This window comes from Helicoverpa zea, chromosome 4 (genome assembly GCF_022581195.2).
Source record: "Helicoverpa zea isolate HzStark_Cry1AcR chromosome 4, ilHelZeax1.1, whole genome shotgun sequence".
In the NCBI taxonomy this organism is placed as follows: domain Eukaryota; kingdom Metazoa; phylum Arthropoda; class Insecta; order Lepidoptera; family Noctuidae; genus Helicoverpa; species Helicoverpa zea.
Window position 1 is genome coordinate 7,773,721 of NC_061455.1, and position 18,395 is coordinate 7,792,115.

The 18,395-nt window shown below is 36.5% G+C and overlaps 1 protein-coding gene across 3 annotated transcripts; it reads right to left on the minus strand.

Moving 5' to 3' along the window:
* Positions 1–5,876: 5,876 nt before the first annotated feature.
* LOC124629987 (uridine phosphorylase 1) lies at positions 5,877–18,150 on the minus strand. Of its 3 annotated transcripts, none has more exons than XM_047163676.1 (9): positions 17,961–18,143; positions 12,618–12,828; positions 11,947–12,070; positions 11,611–11,772; positions 8,595–8,780; positions 7,698–7,836; positions 6,922–7,115; positions 6,758–6,831; positions 5,877–6,615 (listed from the first exon to the last, which is right to left on the minus strand). In XM_047163676.1, the coding sequence occupies exons 2-9, from the start codon at positions 12,803–12,805 to the stop codon at positions 6,507–6,509; spliced, it is 1,176 nt and encodes a 391-aa protein (XP_047019632.1). In that variant the 5' UTR covers positions 12,806–12,828; positions 17,961–18,143; the 3' UTR covers positions 5,877–6,506. The 3 variants fall into 3 exon arrangements, with proteins under 3 accessions (XP_047019632.1, XP_047019631.1, XP_047019633.1); XM_047163675.1 differs by lacking the exon at positions 17,961–18,143 and adding an exon at positions 13,292–13,584; XM_047163677.1 differs by lacking the exon at positions 12,618–12,828 and having other exon boundaries at positions 17,961–18,150.
* Between the last annotated feature and the right edge of the window lie 245 nt (positions 18,151–18,395).

Here is an 18,395-nt window from a genome sequence, read left to right on the forward strand (position 1 = left end):
TAAATAGGTATCCAATAACATAAGACACAGTATTAAAAACTTGAATTAATTAGACACAATAAAACTGTGATTTAAATTAACTGGGTTATTCCTATATATTTATTTTACAAAAATATAGGTACATAAACTGTTTTATTAGTTATGATATAAGGTTTAGATAGATAGATGGGCTTTACGACATGCCACAAGGATATCGATTGAACAACACTTCGTATTGTGGCCGATAATTCATTAATATCTAGTAACAGTGCCCTATAGTTATTACACAACAAAGCCTATGTGTACACGTTTAAAAATATTTAAATCTAGTTAAATACTTAGTAAACACCTCATAATATAACACACTGAGTAGGATAAATAAGTAATGAACCTCATTGGAAATTTATAATAAGAGAGTAAATATTTAGACATTGTTGTAGAAGTTTAAATTGTAAAAGTTACAGTAGTAGTATATAATAACACCTAAGAAGCATATTTCGATGATAAGTTATTAAAAGAGGCAGTTTAAAACATGATAAAAGAATTCTCAAAGATAGATAGAATAAGATATGTTTTAATTTGAAATAGTTAACAAAAGTTTTTTTTTAATTTCACTACGTTTGTATATTATTACACAATATGTAATACAATAACATATTTTAACATTAGATATAATTAGGACTATTATATATTATAACCTAAATGATATCGTAGCATTGGCCTTATTACCTACTATCATCATAACTAACTGGCTTGCCATTGTTGTATAGCGTAGCACACGAGCTGTTGTGCCATTTTCCCATTTTGATAATCTATCGGTCTGAGATTAGATTTGGTCATTTTTCATAATAAATATATTTTTTTAATAGTTACTTTCAAATCCATTAGATATAAGATTATCTATTTAATTTCAATGATTAACATTCTTATTATCAGATGTCTTATAATATGAAAACTACGTCAACGTATATAACTGGAATATCTTATACTATACTTATATTTTGTAACATATAAAGCAATATGTTGACAACGCTTCGTGCATATATATCAACAATAACCATTCGTGGAAGCACATTAAATCAATGGAACAAACGTACGGTTTTCTGATGGCGATGGGCATTACAAGGAAACTGAGAAACTCTTGCATTTTCATCTTTACCTATCTATCAGCCTACATTGCTGGATTTTCGGAGCGATATCTCCCGGCTCGAACATGCACACCGGCATCAAAACAATTGACAACTGTTGGTACGAAATGATGTTAAAAGCCATTCACCAACAAATCGCAAATACAAACAAAGTGTTGTTCGACCAACCGAGCGGAAATACCGTTACTGAAAGGCTGTTATGATGAATGTTTTTAAGTGTTCCTTCGATGTGTAAGTAGTTCAAACTTCAAATGCTTAGCATCTCTATGACAATGAAGGAGATGTCTCCTTAAAAAAGAAACGTCGCCATCAAATAATCAGAACGTTTGTCGTGGTCCTTAAATTTAACACTACTGCCAAATATTATCACAATTGTCGCTAATACAGTTTGTGCAACAACATAACCAAACGAACATCTAATTGTACAATTGTACCTAGCTTTATAATATCGCGCAATCATAGCAACACACTTAGATTCACGCCGTGCATTGGTTTTTATATAAGTATACTCAACAAACAAACATACGAGATAATCCCCAGTGTGTATTTCTTATAAGTAGGTATATTTTGATAAAAGATTAGAACAACAGTAGGTACATTGGCAGAAAACTTATATCGGGCGCCGTACCTAATCACTTTCAATTAAATACGTTATACTGGTTAGTACGTATACGGCGATTTGCACAAAGAAAAAATAAAATACGTAAAAATTAAAAAAAATGAATGTTTCAAACAAAGTAAATAGAATAAAAATGTGCGAGAATTAGAACACCATATAAGAGTCAGTCATTACAAACAACGGAAATTCTCTCTTGAAAACTAACAGCTGTCAACTGGTCAAAACATTCGATACTCTTAACTATCTCTGCTTTACACACAAGGGCGGATCCACCGTTGTGGGCACGATGGGCATGCCCACAACCTTATTACCTAGACTTGTGACATCACACTTTTACGGTTTTTTTAAATCGATAGGCTGATGATAACACTAGGGAACAAAATACTACTTTTTTTTGTTGCATTTAATTTTATGACTAATTCGAGATCACCATATTTTTCTTACAGCTTTAGTTTTTGAGGTACTTTTGTGTCCCAAAACTCAAAAAATTTCACGCTCGCTACGCTCGCGGCTTTTTCACTTTGCGGTGGTTTAAGTCCAATGTCGAAAACGTTAGATTAGTTTAAGTTAAAATTGAAAGTAGAAAAGGATAGCACCCCCATAACGCCCTCTTTCAGGACTTTCTGGTTAACAAGAAGCGGTGAAGAACAAAACAAACTTCCCAGCAACACAGCTGTCTATTACAATAAAATTATTATTATTTACAATAGTCACTATTTTACATTTTTTTGTACAAAACAGTACCAAAACTCAAAAAATCTCGCGCTCGCTACGCTCGCGGTTTTTTTTTCCTTGTTTCAGTGATTTCGTGTCCCAAGACTCCAAAATTTTGCGCTCGCTACGCTCGCGCAAATTTATACGGTTTTATACCGCGTCTTTGCTTTTGGTTTTATAACTTGGTAACTACGACGAAATCTAAAAAATGTTCCGGCTTGCTACGCTCGCGCAAAAAACAAAACTACTCACAATCTTTCCATACATAGGGGTGCTTTAGTAATGATTGCACCCGATACATAAGCTAGAAACGGAACTGATAGTGAGCATAATATGAGTTTAGATATATTAAAAAAAAAACGTTTTTTTTAGCATTATTAGATTGGTTCGTAATTTTATTTTGTCGTTTTTTTTTTGGGGTGCTCAATAGGTAGCAGCCCGGGGTGCCACCCAATGCTATGCCGCCACTGGTAGTTGAGAAGTGCACCAAATGCGTCAAACCCTCCCTATATTGGCTTACTGGCTACTAGAAGTTACCCAGGCAGCACACAAGTCAGATAACTGGCCAAGAATTTAACTCTATGCAGGGTTAAGCTTTATTATATATGAATATAAGCTGAGTGTATTAGGGTGCGTCCACATCTGGCGAATGCGCCGCGAATGCGCAGCACGCGAGCCGATCGCGAGCTGCCCGCGAGCTGCGCGCGTGCATTTTTGTTCGTGCGCCGCTTCTGCGCCGCCCGCGCGCAGCTCGCGCGCGACCTAAGCGCCGCACGCGAGCGGCGCGCAGGCGGCGCGCGACGTCTGCCATCTTCGATAGTACTGAGCCAATATACGGAACTGTAAGGGCGAGAACTGATTGCGCGCAGATCGCGCGCTGCTCGCGCGCTCTATACGAGCCTTGCGTGAGTTGCGCTAAAGAGGCGCACCGAACTATTGCAGTGACTGCACGCGCGCAGCTCGCGGACAGCTCGCGATCGGCTCGCGTGCTGCGCATTCGCGGCGCATTCGCCAGATGAGGACGCACCCTAACGAAATTATGTATTAAAGTTATTTTTTGCTATAATAATGCTATCAGCTGAATTAGTTTAGTAATTTGCGGATTTTATTTCTTCAAACTGAATAATCATCATAAAAAGACCTGTTACTCAAGAGTTCGTGTAATCTTTTGTATAACATTGGTATAAAATTCCATTATCAAGCATGATACTGGATAAGCTATATTCTGTTTTCTTTTAGTTGTACTACACACTACACCTTGACAGTTATTCAGCTGCTGTATAAAATAGGCGTTGTTTCTGTTATGAAGCATATAGTAACTTAACAGAAATAAAGATAGCTGTTGTAACTACTTTATGACGCTTTGAGTACGAAATTACCGTCATGTGCAGCTAACAACAGATTCTGATGCAGAAGTTTGCTGAGTATTCATGAGAGGTAGACATTTTTAAGCTAGAAGAGCTGTTCTGGAACGTTAGTCAGCATTTAACCGGCTGACTGTGCTAATTTTTGTAGTGGTTCTACGTGAAAATGCGTCGCACGTTTGTAGTAGGTATATAGTACCTACTATACGTATTTATTTGTATCGTACTATTATGAATTCTGTACTACAATGATTAGTTATAATTAAGTAGGTATGTAATTTTTCGTATCGTAATATTTTTTAACCGACTTCTAAAAGAATGAGGTTCTCAATTCATCGGAATCTTCTATAATTATCTGAATTTGATAAGAACTAAAATTAATAAATTATATAGCTTTCCTATAATGTGGGTTTTTATTATTATATGACTGAATCCTAATTGTTTGATTTACAGTACAAATGTGTGTTATTATAGAACAGTTGTCGAAAAATGTTTAGTGCAGTCCACTTTTAACCAGAGCACAACTTAATAAGTGGACACTTATGGTCTGTTATGCATACATTAGACGATAAGCCGCTGTGCAATCAGATTTTATTCAGAATGTTCGTCGCCATTATCGAACAACATAACCTAATTATAATGATGTGGAATTATATACTCAAATACTCAAGTTTAATAACGAAATAATTATAATATTCTTAAAAAAGTTTTACAGAGTCATTTTTGAACCTTTACATTGAAATAAAGTAAAAAAAAAATTACACGTAAAAACATACAACTAGAAGAAATGTTGTTTATTTCTTCAAAACCCGGCTTATCTGGTAGCGCGTGAAAAATTTACACGAAATATATATATATATATATACACGGTAAAGTTGCATGCGCACCTACAATTTCTTTCATCAAGCCTAAATAAGGGTAAAATTTATAATACGAATATGTCGCCGTCTTATAACGCTGTTCGGATTTGTCAATATTAATTTGATCAACTTCTTGCTAAAATATACCTGAAATAAGCTAAACGCTGTGTATGATCTGAATATCTGAGCTTTGAAGGACTTAACCAGTCAATACCATGTTCATTCATCATTCACTCATCATCTGGCTAAAAGAGCTGTAGTACTTGTGTTAAAGAACAAAATCTTTTTATGCAGAAGATATTCAGCTTGTCGTACAATTATTCAAAACTTATTCATCTTTTACGTTGCTATTACACAGCTAATAGCAGTATATTTTGTGCCCAAATTGCTTGAATAACGTCTGAGTAAGCGCCATATCAGCTATTTACAGTAGTTTTTTTCTGCAATTAGCTTCTATGTCTGCTGTTAAACAAAACTTACTCAAAAGGTTTGTGCTGGCTGGGTATTGATTGAAATAGGTTTGGATCGAAACTATTTTTTTTTATCGGGTCCAACTTCCTCCTAAGTTTATTTTCATTCCTAATGCCGAAGTCCTGATGCTCAGAAAAAAGGAAATAATTTCATTCAAAAGTTCATAAACGACTTGCATAATTTTTAATGAGCATGTTCATGCTCCGACTTTTACTTTTCTAGTAGCCGCTTCTAGTTCCGATTTTCTAGTAGCTGCGACCACAAACTTTTTTGAGGGCTGGATCCGCGCTTGTTTACACATGATGTTGTAAATTATGAAAACGAAAAATGACTCCTGTGGCTAAACCACTGAATGGATTAGCTTATTTTTTTACGATTCGCCATAGAATATAATAAAGTATATGTGATAGCATTTAATGTGATTAGGTACGACACACCCGATATCAGACGATTTATGTTAACATACATTTTTTTTATGCATATTCACTACGCCAAATTGTGCAACAATTTGAACACGTAATATTATGACAAAATATTTCGCCTAACGTTTTTCATTTTTAAATTACGAAAAGTTATTTCGATTCTTTCCCATCACACGATTATAATACACACGTACCTATATTCCAATCAAAGTATCGTGTCAACCTGGCAATTCTACCACACACTTATTTTTTACATCGGCATAATATTTTATTATTTGTTAAATTACCAACTAACAATATAATACCGTCAACACAAAGAGTATTTATTAAAGTTAAATATATCATAACATGCATAATAAATAAATCCATTAGGTATAATAATAATATACTTAGGTATACGCCGGTCTCGCCACAATTGATCGCTATATACATTCTACTACATTTCGTTTTCGTTCAGCAAGTCAAAAATTTCATAAATTAGTAGATTACCATAAAATTCCACAATTTAGCGAAGTATAACAGTCAAGAAATTGTCGGGGTGCAGAATATGCCTATACCCCTATGTCACTTCTGATCCAGCTACATACATTTTAAAATTTGGCAGTGTGATGTGAATTTAACTTTCTTTATGCTTTTTTTTATGAAGCTTTTCAGAACTTACCTCGATTTCAATATTTTACAATGTTTTGCACAAGTCTAAACTTTTGACAAAAGCGATCATTCCTAAAATATCCAGATTTATTCGTAAACTTTCAAAAGGTAGTCGAAAAAATATATGTTTTTGAAGATGCGGAGTAAAAAAAATATAAAATAGAAACTAATTCAAAAATAATAAAGATTTGAGCGATCGGCACAGATGGCTCCAACCAGTGCAAGCCCAATATGGTCAGTGCGACAAGACTCCACGGTGGGCAGTACCGCGGCCTCGCTTAGTCGTAGTTCTCAGACTCCTGCTGCACCAGCTTGAACCGGCGAGGGCTCTTCACTGCAATCGACCCATGCCCGTCCAGGGACAGGCGCCCCTTCATCTGAAGATATCTGCAAACCATACATTAAACGTTTACCTACTGGTGGTTTAATAAGCAACACAAATTCTCTCAATTCCTTTCTACACTGTTAATTGCAGGCCTGCAAAAATGCAAGATTAAAGCAATTAAAGAATCATAGAAATGTTAATTACCTTTTGATGTAACGGCAAACCAGCTTTGTTGGTCTTTGCTGCCACTCATCTAAAACTTCCTTGGGAGCTAATACCTGTAATCACATATTAGGTACATGTAAGTAATAGATACAGAAATAAGAATATATTTAACGAAAGTTCATTTCAAGGTTAAAGTTATTTACCTGATCTCCCCTCAGCCTATCTAGCAGCGTGACACAGATAACCGCTGCCTTAATGCCCGCGTGATGCGTCAGCGCAGCGAACGCGAGCGACTCCATCTCAATGTTGACGACGCCTGACTTGTGAATGCTTTCCAAGTACTCCATCTTGTCAGCTTCTGTGAAGTCGCAGAACGCTCCGTCCAGCCGACCCTGGCCTGATAACAATCCACAATGACGCAATTGTTTTGCTAGGAAACACTTCGTATTATAGATTAATACGAAATATTCATAATATTCGAGAACTATCTGCTTATTGCGCGCATATGAACTGTTCCTATTTTCAGCTTTAAAGACGCCCTTCGCGTGACATTGAACTTTTCAATCAGCATGAAATGGTGTCTTATTTACCTAATTGTACAACGAGAATGACATGCCCAGAAACAGCTGGCCTATCTGTAAAGTGGCTGGCATATTATTGATTGTTTTTCATATAATCCGACCGAACATAGTTTGAGGACCATATCGGTAAATAAACAAATACTACCACGTGCTCTGAAGAGATATAAGTATCACAAAGGTCTTAAGTCTGTGATGTAACTTTGTTATCATCGTGTAAATAACACGGACCGCTGTTTATCCTTAAAAATAAAAACAATTTAGCGATAAGTTCCCTTTATGAAACTCATTAATAAATACAATAACTGTAGCGCTCACAACGTGATTCGATATCAAAATCGAAACACTTCAAATGCATAGAAAATTTATCAGACAGAACATAATTTTCATTTCAAAGGTACCTTCGTAGAAATCGTATGTGCACATAGTCTTCCCGGTGACAGTGTCGTACGGGTCTTCGGGATCGGCCAGCCCCTTCAACTCGCGCGCAAGGCGCTTGTCCAACTTGGCGGGCCTTTGGATATTCTTGCCCAGCACCGTCTGCAATAAGATGTATTTAGTGAATACAAGTGCGAATGGAAGTCGTGGTGGCCTAGTGGGTAAAGAACCAATCTCTCAAGTATGAGTAAGGCAGACAAGTACCAATGCAACTTTTCTAAGTTTGTATGTACTTTCTAAGTATATCTTAGACACCAATATAACTGTGTTTCGGATGATACGTTAAACTGTAGGTCCCGGCTGTTATTTAACATCCTTGGCAGTCGTTACGGGTAGTCAGAAGCCAGTAAATCTGACACCAGACTAACCAAGGGTATCGGGTAACTGGGTTGAGGAATTCAGATAGGCAGTCGCTCCTTGTAAAACACTGGTACTCAGCCGCGTCAGGCTAGACTGCAAGCCAACCACAACAACAACATAGTTGGGGAAAGGCTCGGAGGATGATGAAGTATTTAGCGAATATTATCTACGTACTCATCATATAGCCAGATTTCCATGTAGACATTTGAAGTGCCTACTTACCATGATTAGGTACCTACATTATTATATGAATGAGTACCTAGGCTACTTCTAGGCCTACATGATATGATCACATAATTTCTAATATTAGCACACATTTTACTGGAACACTCGGAATTTATAGAGGGCTCTACTTAAATGAATTTCAAGTGCTCTTGAGGAAACAATTATCTACGCAATACTCAGCTGGCTGAGACCCCTACATTATAATGCACTGTTGCAAAACTGGCTAAAACTTGATAAAAGCGCATTATTTCACCCAATGTTTTTTTACAACGTACCAGTTCTAGAACATTCCTGAGGGCGCCATCAACGGCCTCCTCGGAGATGACGACAGTACCGCCCTCGTAGCCGATACCGCCGCACGTGCCGATCCTGAAGAACACGGGATCCCGGACCTTCGCGTGGTACATCAGCTTGATCACCTCGTGAAGCAGGATGCCCACTGACGGTATACCCATTCCGTGCTGCACGCATAAACATTCATTTAGTTAGTAGGAAATAATATACGCTGTCTAGAAAATCTAAGTAAGAATTGCTTAACATGTTTTTCGTAGTAAAGAAAGATATCCGAATTAGGTTTTGGTACCCACATTCATCAAAATCCATTCGATAATCATTTGATTGTCAGTAGATAATAGTTATGTATGTCTAAAGCCTAGAAGAGTGGAACATTAAAAACTATATGCCGTTACATAAAATTCATTTCGTGCATCGGAACATATATGAAGATCAAACTAATCAAAATTGTGGTATTTTGATATATTGCTCACGGCTTTATTGGTACAATGTGCCTGAAATTCGGCTCTGATAATCTGGTATTTCATATCTTACTGTTATATTGAATACAAATAAATATACGTTAACTAAATAAAATATCTGCAGTAACTTGAAAACTGATTATTCACAAACTTATAGGTATGTTGTGTGTACGGTATCTTCCAAACAATCAATTATCTATTTGATTGTTTTTAAACCATTTTCCTGGAATACTTTTATAAATCATACAATGTTATTTTCAATCGTCCATCTTACATACTTAGTTGTAAAGAAAGGTCATCGGTCATCGCCTAACAATGCTGGCTTTCAATTCAAAGCACATCCGAAACGTTTTTAGCAATAAAATTATTATCACAGTTAACAATAAACCGTCATACATTAAGAGCCACGTCCGGAAATTGCACGAGTTTTAATACTAATGCGAGAACGCATGGCTTGCAAATAGCCAGTCATGGGGACCACCCGTACTAATTTAAACGGCTACTTACGGGGCTACCGGGCGGACTAATCGATCCATTTGCGAGGGAAATCAACGTTTCCGCGCTGCAACTCGTGTTTAGCAGGGAATATCACATATCTGCGCTATGCAGTTATTAAGTCCCACGCGCTGAATGCATCAACATCGAGCTATCGAGGAACATATTTTTATCCTCTTTGAGTCAAATTTTATAAATTTTCGGTATTATTAAACGGCTAAAATGTTTAAGGTTACAGCTAACAGGTTTTCCAAGGAATTCCGATATGTGACAAAAAAGACAAATGTTTTACTCAGTTCAAAATACAAATACACTAGCTCTTAAAGTCAATTAATATAAATTATAAATAAATACTATCGTGAAGACGGTGCTAATGTGAAAATGATAGATAATGGCCTTTTTACAAGGTCCAGTTAAAAGGACATTACCTTATAAATGTAATGAGGTGTGAATTAATGACTAACTGACGTTATTCTAGACTCACAGTCTTTTCAACTGATAGAGGAAGTGCATTTTTTTTAATTAAAACAAGTAGATGCACACCGCATTTATGTCAAAGTATGGTTCGCAAAAAACATAACATCATCAATATGTTCGACGAAAAAGTCTTATTTAATTTAATATGTACCTAGTGTTCAATTTGTTGATTAGTACTTTGCCTACATCAAAATGTAACTGCTGTTAGAAGAAACTTTTATGAAAATAATAATAATAAATAAAAATAAACTGTCGCATTTGATACATGTTTTATTCAAGGTTGTCAAGGCAGAAATGTCAGAATGTCGCTAAAAATTAATTGCTTTGTCTGACATTATGGAGACCTCTTAAAATTCTTGGTCAGTTTTTATACTCTTATTATGGCTGGCAATACGATACTACACCATATGGAAACTGGATACTCAGGCACCCGGGCGTGCACACCAGCACAAAATAATTGCTATTGTGTTGCGACACTTGCTATCCATGACCTTAGATAGTTCTCTCCATTGGTAGGTACACCTACAGACTTTCGAAAGAACAATGTCAATTGCACGATCGATAGTTTAGATTACTATCGAATAATACTCTAATACTTGCACACGCTTGTGGTCGGAAGCGCGACCGCTGAGCATATACACGGGCTCGCCCCAAACATTTATATACAGGCCATATGTGGATGCGCTTGGTTACACTTTAAGCTAACATTTCGAGGAAAACAAAGGTGTCATGCAACATAATATCCTTAGTCGTCATTCAAGGTCGCCATAATTCATTACTTTTAAAAACAGTTTCTGTAGGCAATATTATCGTAGCAGCCCTACTCCTGTTTAATCCGGACTTGTATCTCACGAGATAGTCACGAGGCACTATGCACGTGGATCGCTGCGAACCGAGGTACAAGGAGTACACATAATAGTAGTATTAATTACCCGTGTTGATCGCAGATTATTGGTAAGTAATTAGATTAGCTTGGTCCAAGCGTAACTAATAACAAGCCGGTGATACCTAATGCATACCTATGTACGTGGTACCACGTAACGTAATCAATAGAAGGTAGGTCAGTTGTATTGAATCTGCTGATTAACCTTTGTGCCACGTAACAATTGAATTTGGAACTGATTCAGTGTATCGTGATTCGTGCCTAATAAACTAAATTCTAGCTTATAGTTTGATTAAGCGAATCTACATAAGCTCTTACTTTATATCGACTCTTTTATGTGATGAATAACCAAATGGGTAACAACAAAGATTTGTATTTGCCCAGTGATGATAATCAATCACCGAATGTCACTATTCTGGCCAATCATCGTGACTGTACCGCACAAATCAATAAACCGCCATTAGCTTTTTGCATATATCCAGGTGGTAGAAAAGTAAGCTCCGAAATATTTGATAAGACTTTCAATAAACCTGGCAGGTCAACCAAAATATATTCTCTTATCAAATTATAGAATCTTAGTAAATCCCAGATTTTATGGGAGATTGTTTACATACCAGTGCTTTTCTTTTTCCCATGGAAAATATAAAATGAATGGTGATAATTGAAATGAGCTTTACTCACGCTGATACAGAGCACAGGCCCCACTTTGTACATAGAGTATCTGTAGGAGAACTGGCTGATGTCCTGCAGAGTGGTCCCGCACGGCAGCTTGTGTCCAATCTCCGCCATGATCGTGTACGCGAATTGCTCCATCCGCTTCGGGGTACCTCCCATGCATACAAACTGCACACACAATATTCACAAATATCGGTAAACATGAAATAAACTCATATTGTGTAAAATGGTATTCTGGACACAAAGGGAAAATTGCTATTCTCGTATATTCCCCGGAATCGGGTGGTTATCTCTAAACAGATAAAGTTAATTTCCCAAAAATACTTCTGAAATAACAAGTACCTTAACATCTCCGAACATTTCAACGAGATCGTGAGAGCCGCTACCGAGTGCCAAGTGGTATAATATGTCTTGGTCCATTAGTTCGATGTTCGGGTTTCGTAGGCGCACTGTGCCATCAGGGTACCTGCCAAGAAAAGGTCAAACATAAGAACTTATTATAAGAAAGGAATAGCACTCGCACATCACTAGACAAGTTTATTTAACAACGCGAACCCGACTATATTTTCACTGTTTTTACAATGTCTGCGGTTTCGGAGGGGAATTAATTTTCATCATGTAAACATGCTTTTGTTATAAACTTTTCCCTTTTTCGTGTAGCCTTGGTTTATTCAATTCAACAGTCTGATGTTTGGGTCGTAATTATGGTTTTACAAAGGATGGACAAAAGCTAAACATTTATATAAGGAAGAAAGAAACCCTCTCGAACAACCAAAAAACAAACTCGAAAAACTAAATGAAGTTTAGGGGTGGAGTTGATTGTTGGATCACAAAACATTTGGTCGTGTGGTCGTCAACGTGATACATAGTCAAATTGAAAGAGAGGAAAGAGAACAGGTAATAAAAGTAGGTACAGCCAGCATATTGACCATTGTATTATGGACCGAAATACATCAAGTTTGGGAGGATGGTAAAAGCTGTAATGATTTAATAATAATTTAACAAGTTACAACCTAACAGTGTCTCGGTCTACTGGTTCGTCACCGATGCTGTCCCTTACTTCTTCCCGACCATTATCTTGGAACAGTTTCCGATGAGCGCTGTGGCCATTCTGCCCTGGCGCGCCCCGAGCGCTCATCTCGCATCCGTTCTGATGTGGTGATGATGCACTCGACTCTTCCACCTTACAGTTACACGGCATCTTCTGCTATATATTCCTTGAACCTTAGTATAAAAACAAAAAAATATTGAACACACAAAAAATATGCTCTTGGATTACTTTCCTCGGCTTACTATGAAAATTACATCACCGTTAATTTGTTTAGTGATTCGGTACATATCAAAAGGTTATCGCCGGTAATTTTTCAGCTTAGCGATAATAAACTACGTTGATACAATCTGTTTGCAAACAATTTAATCAAGGTTAGCAACTAATCGATGTTTGAGAGGCAACCTATCTGTAATGTAACGAATCGATGAAACACTTAACTATTACACCTTACTTAACACAAAAAAAAATATATCAGAAATACAATTAACTATAACAATATAATTTCATTCTAAATAAGACGATTAAATATAACTCTAATTAATACTAAATTTAGAATTTTGAAAAGTAGGTTCCAGCTATCGTGAACAAGCTTAAAAAATATTCTAATACATTTTTAATATCAAATAATGTTCTTACCTTTTGATAATTAATTTAAAGCACACAATTTACCAACACTGGAAATGACGAAAAGCACACGAGAACGTAACGCGAGCCGCACTGTAACTACGTATTGTTTGATCGACTTTCCAAACGCGAATAGTTGACTCGCTGCCTCACTGACTGGACCGTTCGCATAAAGCGGTCGGGGAATCCACGAAAACTTTTATTACATGACTCTGCGATACTCGACTACATGTACAAAAAAACTTAGCTCAAAACAAAAGGATCCATTGAGTATGATCACAATAATGCGGCATCTGCACTCAAAGCAATGCCTCGATGTATCATGAATAATAATTTATGTCACTGCTTCAGTGAATTTAATAATTCCTATGTTCGGCCATTCAGAGAATGCGTTCCTGACACGTCGCGATTGAACTGACGACGTAACTACATTCATTGATTATTGATATAATAATGTTGTTTTAATGCTCCTCAATTGTTAAAACGGTAAACAACCAGCAAAAATATTTTTATCGTAACTGCAACGCAAGTAAATCGCTGTTAGTATCGTTCAATCGCGACGTGTCAGGAACGCATTCTCTGAATGGCCGAACTATAGTGAAGGAAATGAGTTGCACGCTTTTATTAAATTGATCGCGCAAGTAATGCAATTCAGCAAATTAAAACTGATGACTAGGGTAGAACCTAATCACTCGACAGTACCTACTACTATTTATATGATAGGTAGCGTGTTGCACCAGTTAGATTCGTCTAATTAATTCAAGTACCTAATTAAAACCCCACAAGGTCGCTTTTTAGAATAGAGGCTTAGCCTTATTATGGCTTTAGATTTAAAATTAAATGAAACAATATTCATAAGTATTAAGTAAACAAAATAATATTTACACAAACATTTACGAAATGTCATCATAGCCCATTCTCCGAGCTCCCCGATGACATCATTAGAAACAATTCGCAAACGTGACGTGCCACATGTTTTGGCGTACGTTCATGTCAATAGTGGTAAATCCCACGTTAAGTTTTGGAACTAATGTTTACAGAAATTGCACCATTTATCCTAACTTCAGATAGGCATTAATTAGCTGGTACAGTTAATAAGGACCTCCAAGTTTGGATGTTTTGCCACACCACATCGAACCATGGCAAGTTTTTGTGTATTTTTTTCCTTTCTGACAATATTATTTTTCCTGCATGTTAAAGTACTTATTCAAAAATACGTATAGTTTAGGCCTCAAAATAGGGTCGAATTATACAACAGCTGTTCCCTCTTTGCAATGTGCCAGCTGTTGAGACTTGGGACAGGTGTACCGTATCGTATGAAAGGGACAGTCTAGAGACGCTATTATGATTATTACTACAATGAGAAACTTTTTTTTTCATAATCAACTAATATTTTAAAATTATAACCACCTCCTACCTTTTTTTTTTTTTTTTTTTTTTTTTTTTTATCGACGTAAAATCATCAAATGACCCCTCCCGCTGTGGGTTAGCAGCGGTGAGGGAGTGTCAGACTCTTACTGACTAAAATCGTCGTGTTCCGTCATAGGCCTTTTATGTACCAGGGCCGCGGTATCTCTTTCGAACAACCCGCAGCCCCGGCAGGCAACCACCACCTCCTACCTTGGATACGGTTAATGTTGATATTATTAAATATTGAAGGATGATTATATTAGGTAGGTATACTACCTACCTATTTATGTACACTATGGAAACAATAAACATTATCCGTGTTACCACAAAAACTTTTTAACGTCAGTTTAAGCCTTGTCTAAAAAAATGTCAAATTATGACATTGACATATGGTTCATTTTGCAGCCAAAATTTTTTTAGACAAGTGTAAAATAGGGTTTTAAGTTTTTGTAGTAAGGCCATATTGGTCTTTCTACAAAAAAGTAAAATTAGTCATGTGTTTAAGGAAAATTCTGTATGTAGTATGTACATATTTTTCTGAAACACGTGATGAACGTCGGTTTAAGTTTTTTGCAGTAAGTAAATCAATAATTTCTACACCATGTTAACCAGGCAAGTAAGTAGTTAGTCACCAGATAGCAACTTAATCCTGAAACGGACCCCAGTCACGGATTAACTCACAATCTAAGGTGCGTACCTATTATAGTTCGGCCATTCAGAGAATGCGTTCTAGGTACTTATCTATCGCGTATTATGAAGCCGTACCTATCTGTACGCATGTTGCTTACGCATCGCTATCACGATCAAAGGACGATGGGCGTTTTGGTACCCTGTCCAACAGTGTTGATTCTAGTACCATTGCGTAGGTCTTGGTAAGGCAAAAAAAACTTACTATGACGACTAGTCCCAAATCCTTGTCCATTTCGCGTGACATCGACTAATAGAATGTGTAATGTTCATAAATCGTCAACGTAGATGTAGTTCTTAAATCCAACTGTATTGAATACAAACTGATAAAGTAACAAAAAAACAGGAATTTGGCCTTCTTAGAATGTTTGCCTTCCCACTGCTTTAAAAAAAGACTGTGCAATCCTTTGCAGTTCACGCAGAACTAGCTTATGTATTTGATGAAAGTCTTTCAGTATTTACAATCAGTTAAGGTTGAAAAGTCAGGAGACGATGTTAACATAGTACATATTACGACTTAATCTTGCTCCTCAAGAGGTGCTGAGATAATGATGAATTTCTTCTTAAAAAAAGATGAATAGAAATGTTTTGAACTTTTGTCAAATCAGATGACGATTGTGTTTCCGTTGTATGACTCCATAGATTATTACAACTTTTAGATTATAATAGAGTGTATCTCAAACAATGTAAGATGTCTATTAACTGAGTTTAAAATTATTACACTGACGACATATGCCTCTTAATGAATTTGCATATATGGATGACATACTTGTTTCTATGTCGATTCCATTTTTATCGTTACCTACTCGGATCGGACAGCTAATTGAGACAAGCCCCATAGTTTTTATTATTCTTCACGTAAATACCTTTCTAATGATATATCATACCTACGTTACTGTTGGAGCGGGTACCAAATCCCATACAAAGTGCCCATTGTCCTTTGTTATAATTGGCGTAGATCGCCTCGATTTTTAAATCGTGGCTAACAGGCTCTTGAAGATCCCCTTCGTTTCTTACTTGAATCATCATTAAACTTCAAGTTCTTGAAAATTCTTAAAATATTCAACCCCAAATCCCACAAACCTTCAAACTTTTATCCACCAAAATGGACATCGTACCTATTCGTGACACATAAAGTTCAATCGAGCAGCTGTTAGTAGATCGAAACTATTTAATGATTTATTGCCGAGTTCGATTTAAAAAACACTTTCAAATACAAAGGCTCAAGGCTGAAGGGTGGCTTTTTACTCTCCACTATGTGTAGAACCAAATAAGTATATCGAATGGGTAGAAAAACTATGTGAAATGTATAAGTACCTATTAACATCATGAGGTTAATGAGTTTGTTAAGTTACGTGCTAGTCTCAGAGGTCCAATTTTGGTTCGTTTTAACTCAAGATATAGACCCTGATCCGATTTTGAAAATTACAATTCAAGATACATCATAAGTATATTTAGGAAGGCTAAAGGTTGCTCTTCATCACTTTCACTGGATGCAGGATGTTTATGATTGCAGTTCTTAAACATAGCAACAACGTTTCTCACTACGAGGAATTAGCAATCACATTTAGGTAGATAAGATAAAGTAGGTACATAACTAGCTTAGCTTAAACAGCTGTTTATTGCTGAGTGTAATGTACTTACCTAGTATATAAAACAGTATAATCATATAACATAATCGTTCTCTAATACAATTTTTATGTATATCCCTGTTCCTTCTACGATATTTTTCTATAATTTATAACGTCACGATGTTTACAGCAATAACGACCTAATTATACGAGTAGGTAAGATGGTCTTAGTATTCTGTGCCAGCTTTTGGTATGTGAATGTACTTACCTAATACCTGCACGTCAATTAATAATGTTTACGAGCAATAATAAACACGCTTGTTAACAAAACATTTTCATACTTCACAGTTACTGTCATTGATTTATCAAACTATCCATTCCCCGTTAATGATAATTTCTTTATTTTCTGTCACAACTTAACTCTAATGTGAAGTGAACAAATAAAAGCTAGCTGTTACTGCGTTAGTGTCAGAAATTTAAAATGTTTTCCTCAATGTTTTAGTTTTTATTTAGTTAATCAATCATAGAAAGCATGCTAGTTGTATCGTAAGGTGCTGAAGCAACAATCTACAAAGCTGTCTTAGATTCTCGCTTTCAACATAAAGTCCACCTTCTTATTTTGCTTCGTACGTAGCAAATGCTTGAGTGCAAATATCAACTTACTTAAGTTAAGGAACAAACAAGAACTGGATACAATTAAAAGTTACCTCAACTTTTCCTACCTAATATTTCGTTTACTTTATCATACCTATATGCATTTACCAACCTATTTAGTCCCAATAAAAACTGGACAGGCTGAAATATCACCTCACCATCATGTACCTAATAACTTATTTGTTGTAATTACATTCTGACCCATTAATTAACACCGAATAAGACGACAAATCCACATTTAATAATGTGATATACTCAGTCATCGATTCACCTAGTTTAAGTTGTGACCAGTGACAGTCATTGCAAGTTGAAAGGAAAGCCCTACCTGCTCTGAATAGATATGAGTTGACGATACTTACTCATCGCGGAGTTCATCTTTGTCGAAGGACATGTTGTGTTGTTTTAATAATTTCACAGGCACGACACAAATCCTTTTAACGCGTTAGGCAACACACAATATCAGTGGTATAACCGATCGATGAGTGTAGCGGTGGTAGCGAGCGGTGCGCGACTGTCTGCTATCAGCTACAGAAGGTTTTCCGCCCAGTGTCGACAGGGCGCGGGCGGGCTTGCAAAGGGCCTGCGCGACCGCTGTGCGCGATACGATGAACCCTTCTCTGCATCCGGAGGACGCTGAAAATGTGTTACGCATTTCAATTTGTTTACCGTGTCTCTTCTTATCCGTGTTGTTGATTTGTCCACGCTGTTCTTCAATTAAAGAGTCAACAGTTGAATGTCCTAACTTTTATTGCTGTTAAAACAAATAGTTGAGATATTCTACTAAACAAACAATT

Bases quoted from the DNA above. Each gene is read 5' to 3' on its own strand.
- LOC124629987 (XM_047163676.1), bottom strand. From the start codon at position 12,805: ATGCCGTGTAACTGTAAGGTGGAAGAGTCGAGTGCATCATCACCACAT. The intron at 12,071-12,617 runs GTTGTAACTTGT...TTTTCTTGGCAG, and splicing joins GTAGACCGAGACACTGTTAG to GTACCCTGATGGCACAGTGC. The intron at 6,616-6,757 runs GTAATTAACATT...TATGGTTTGCAG, and splicing joins GTTTGCCGTTACATCAAAAG to ATATCTTCAGATGAAGGGGC.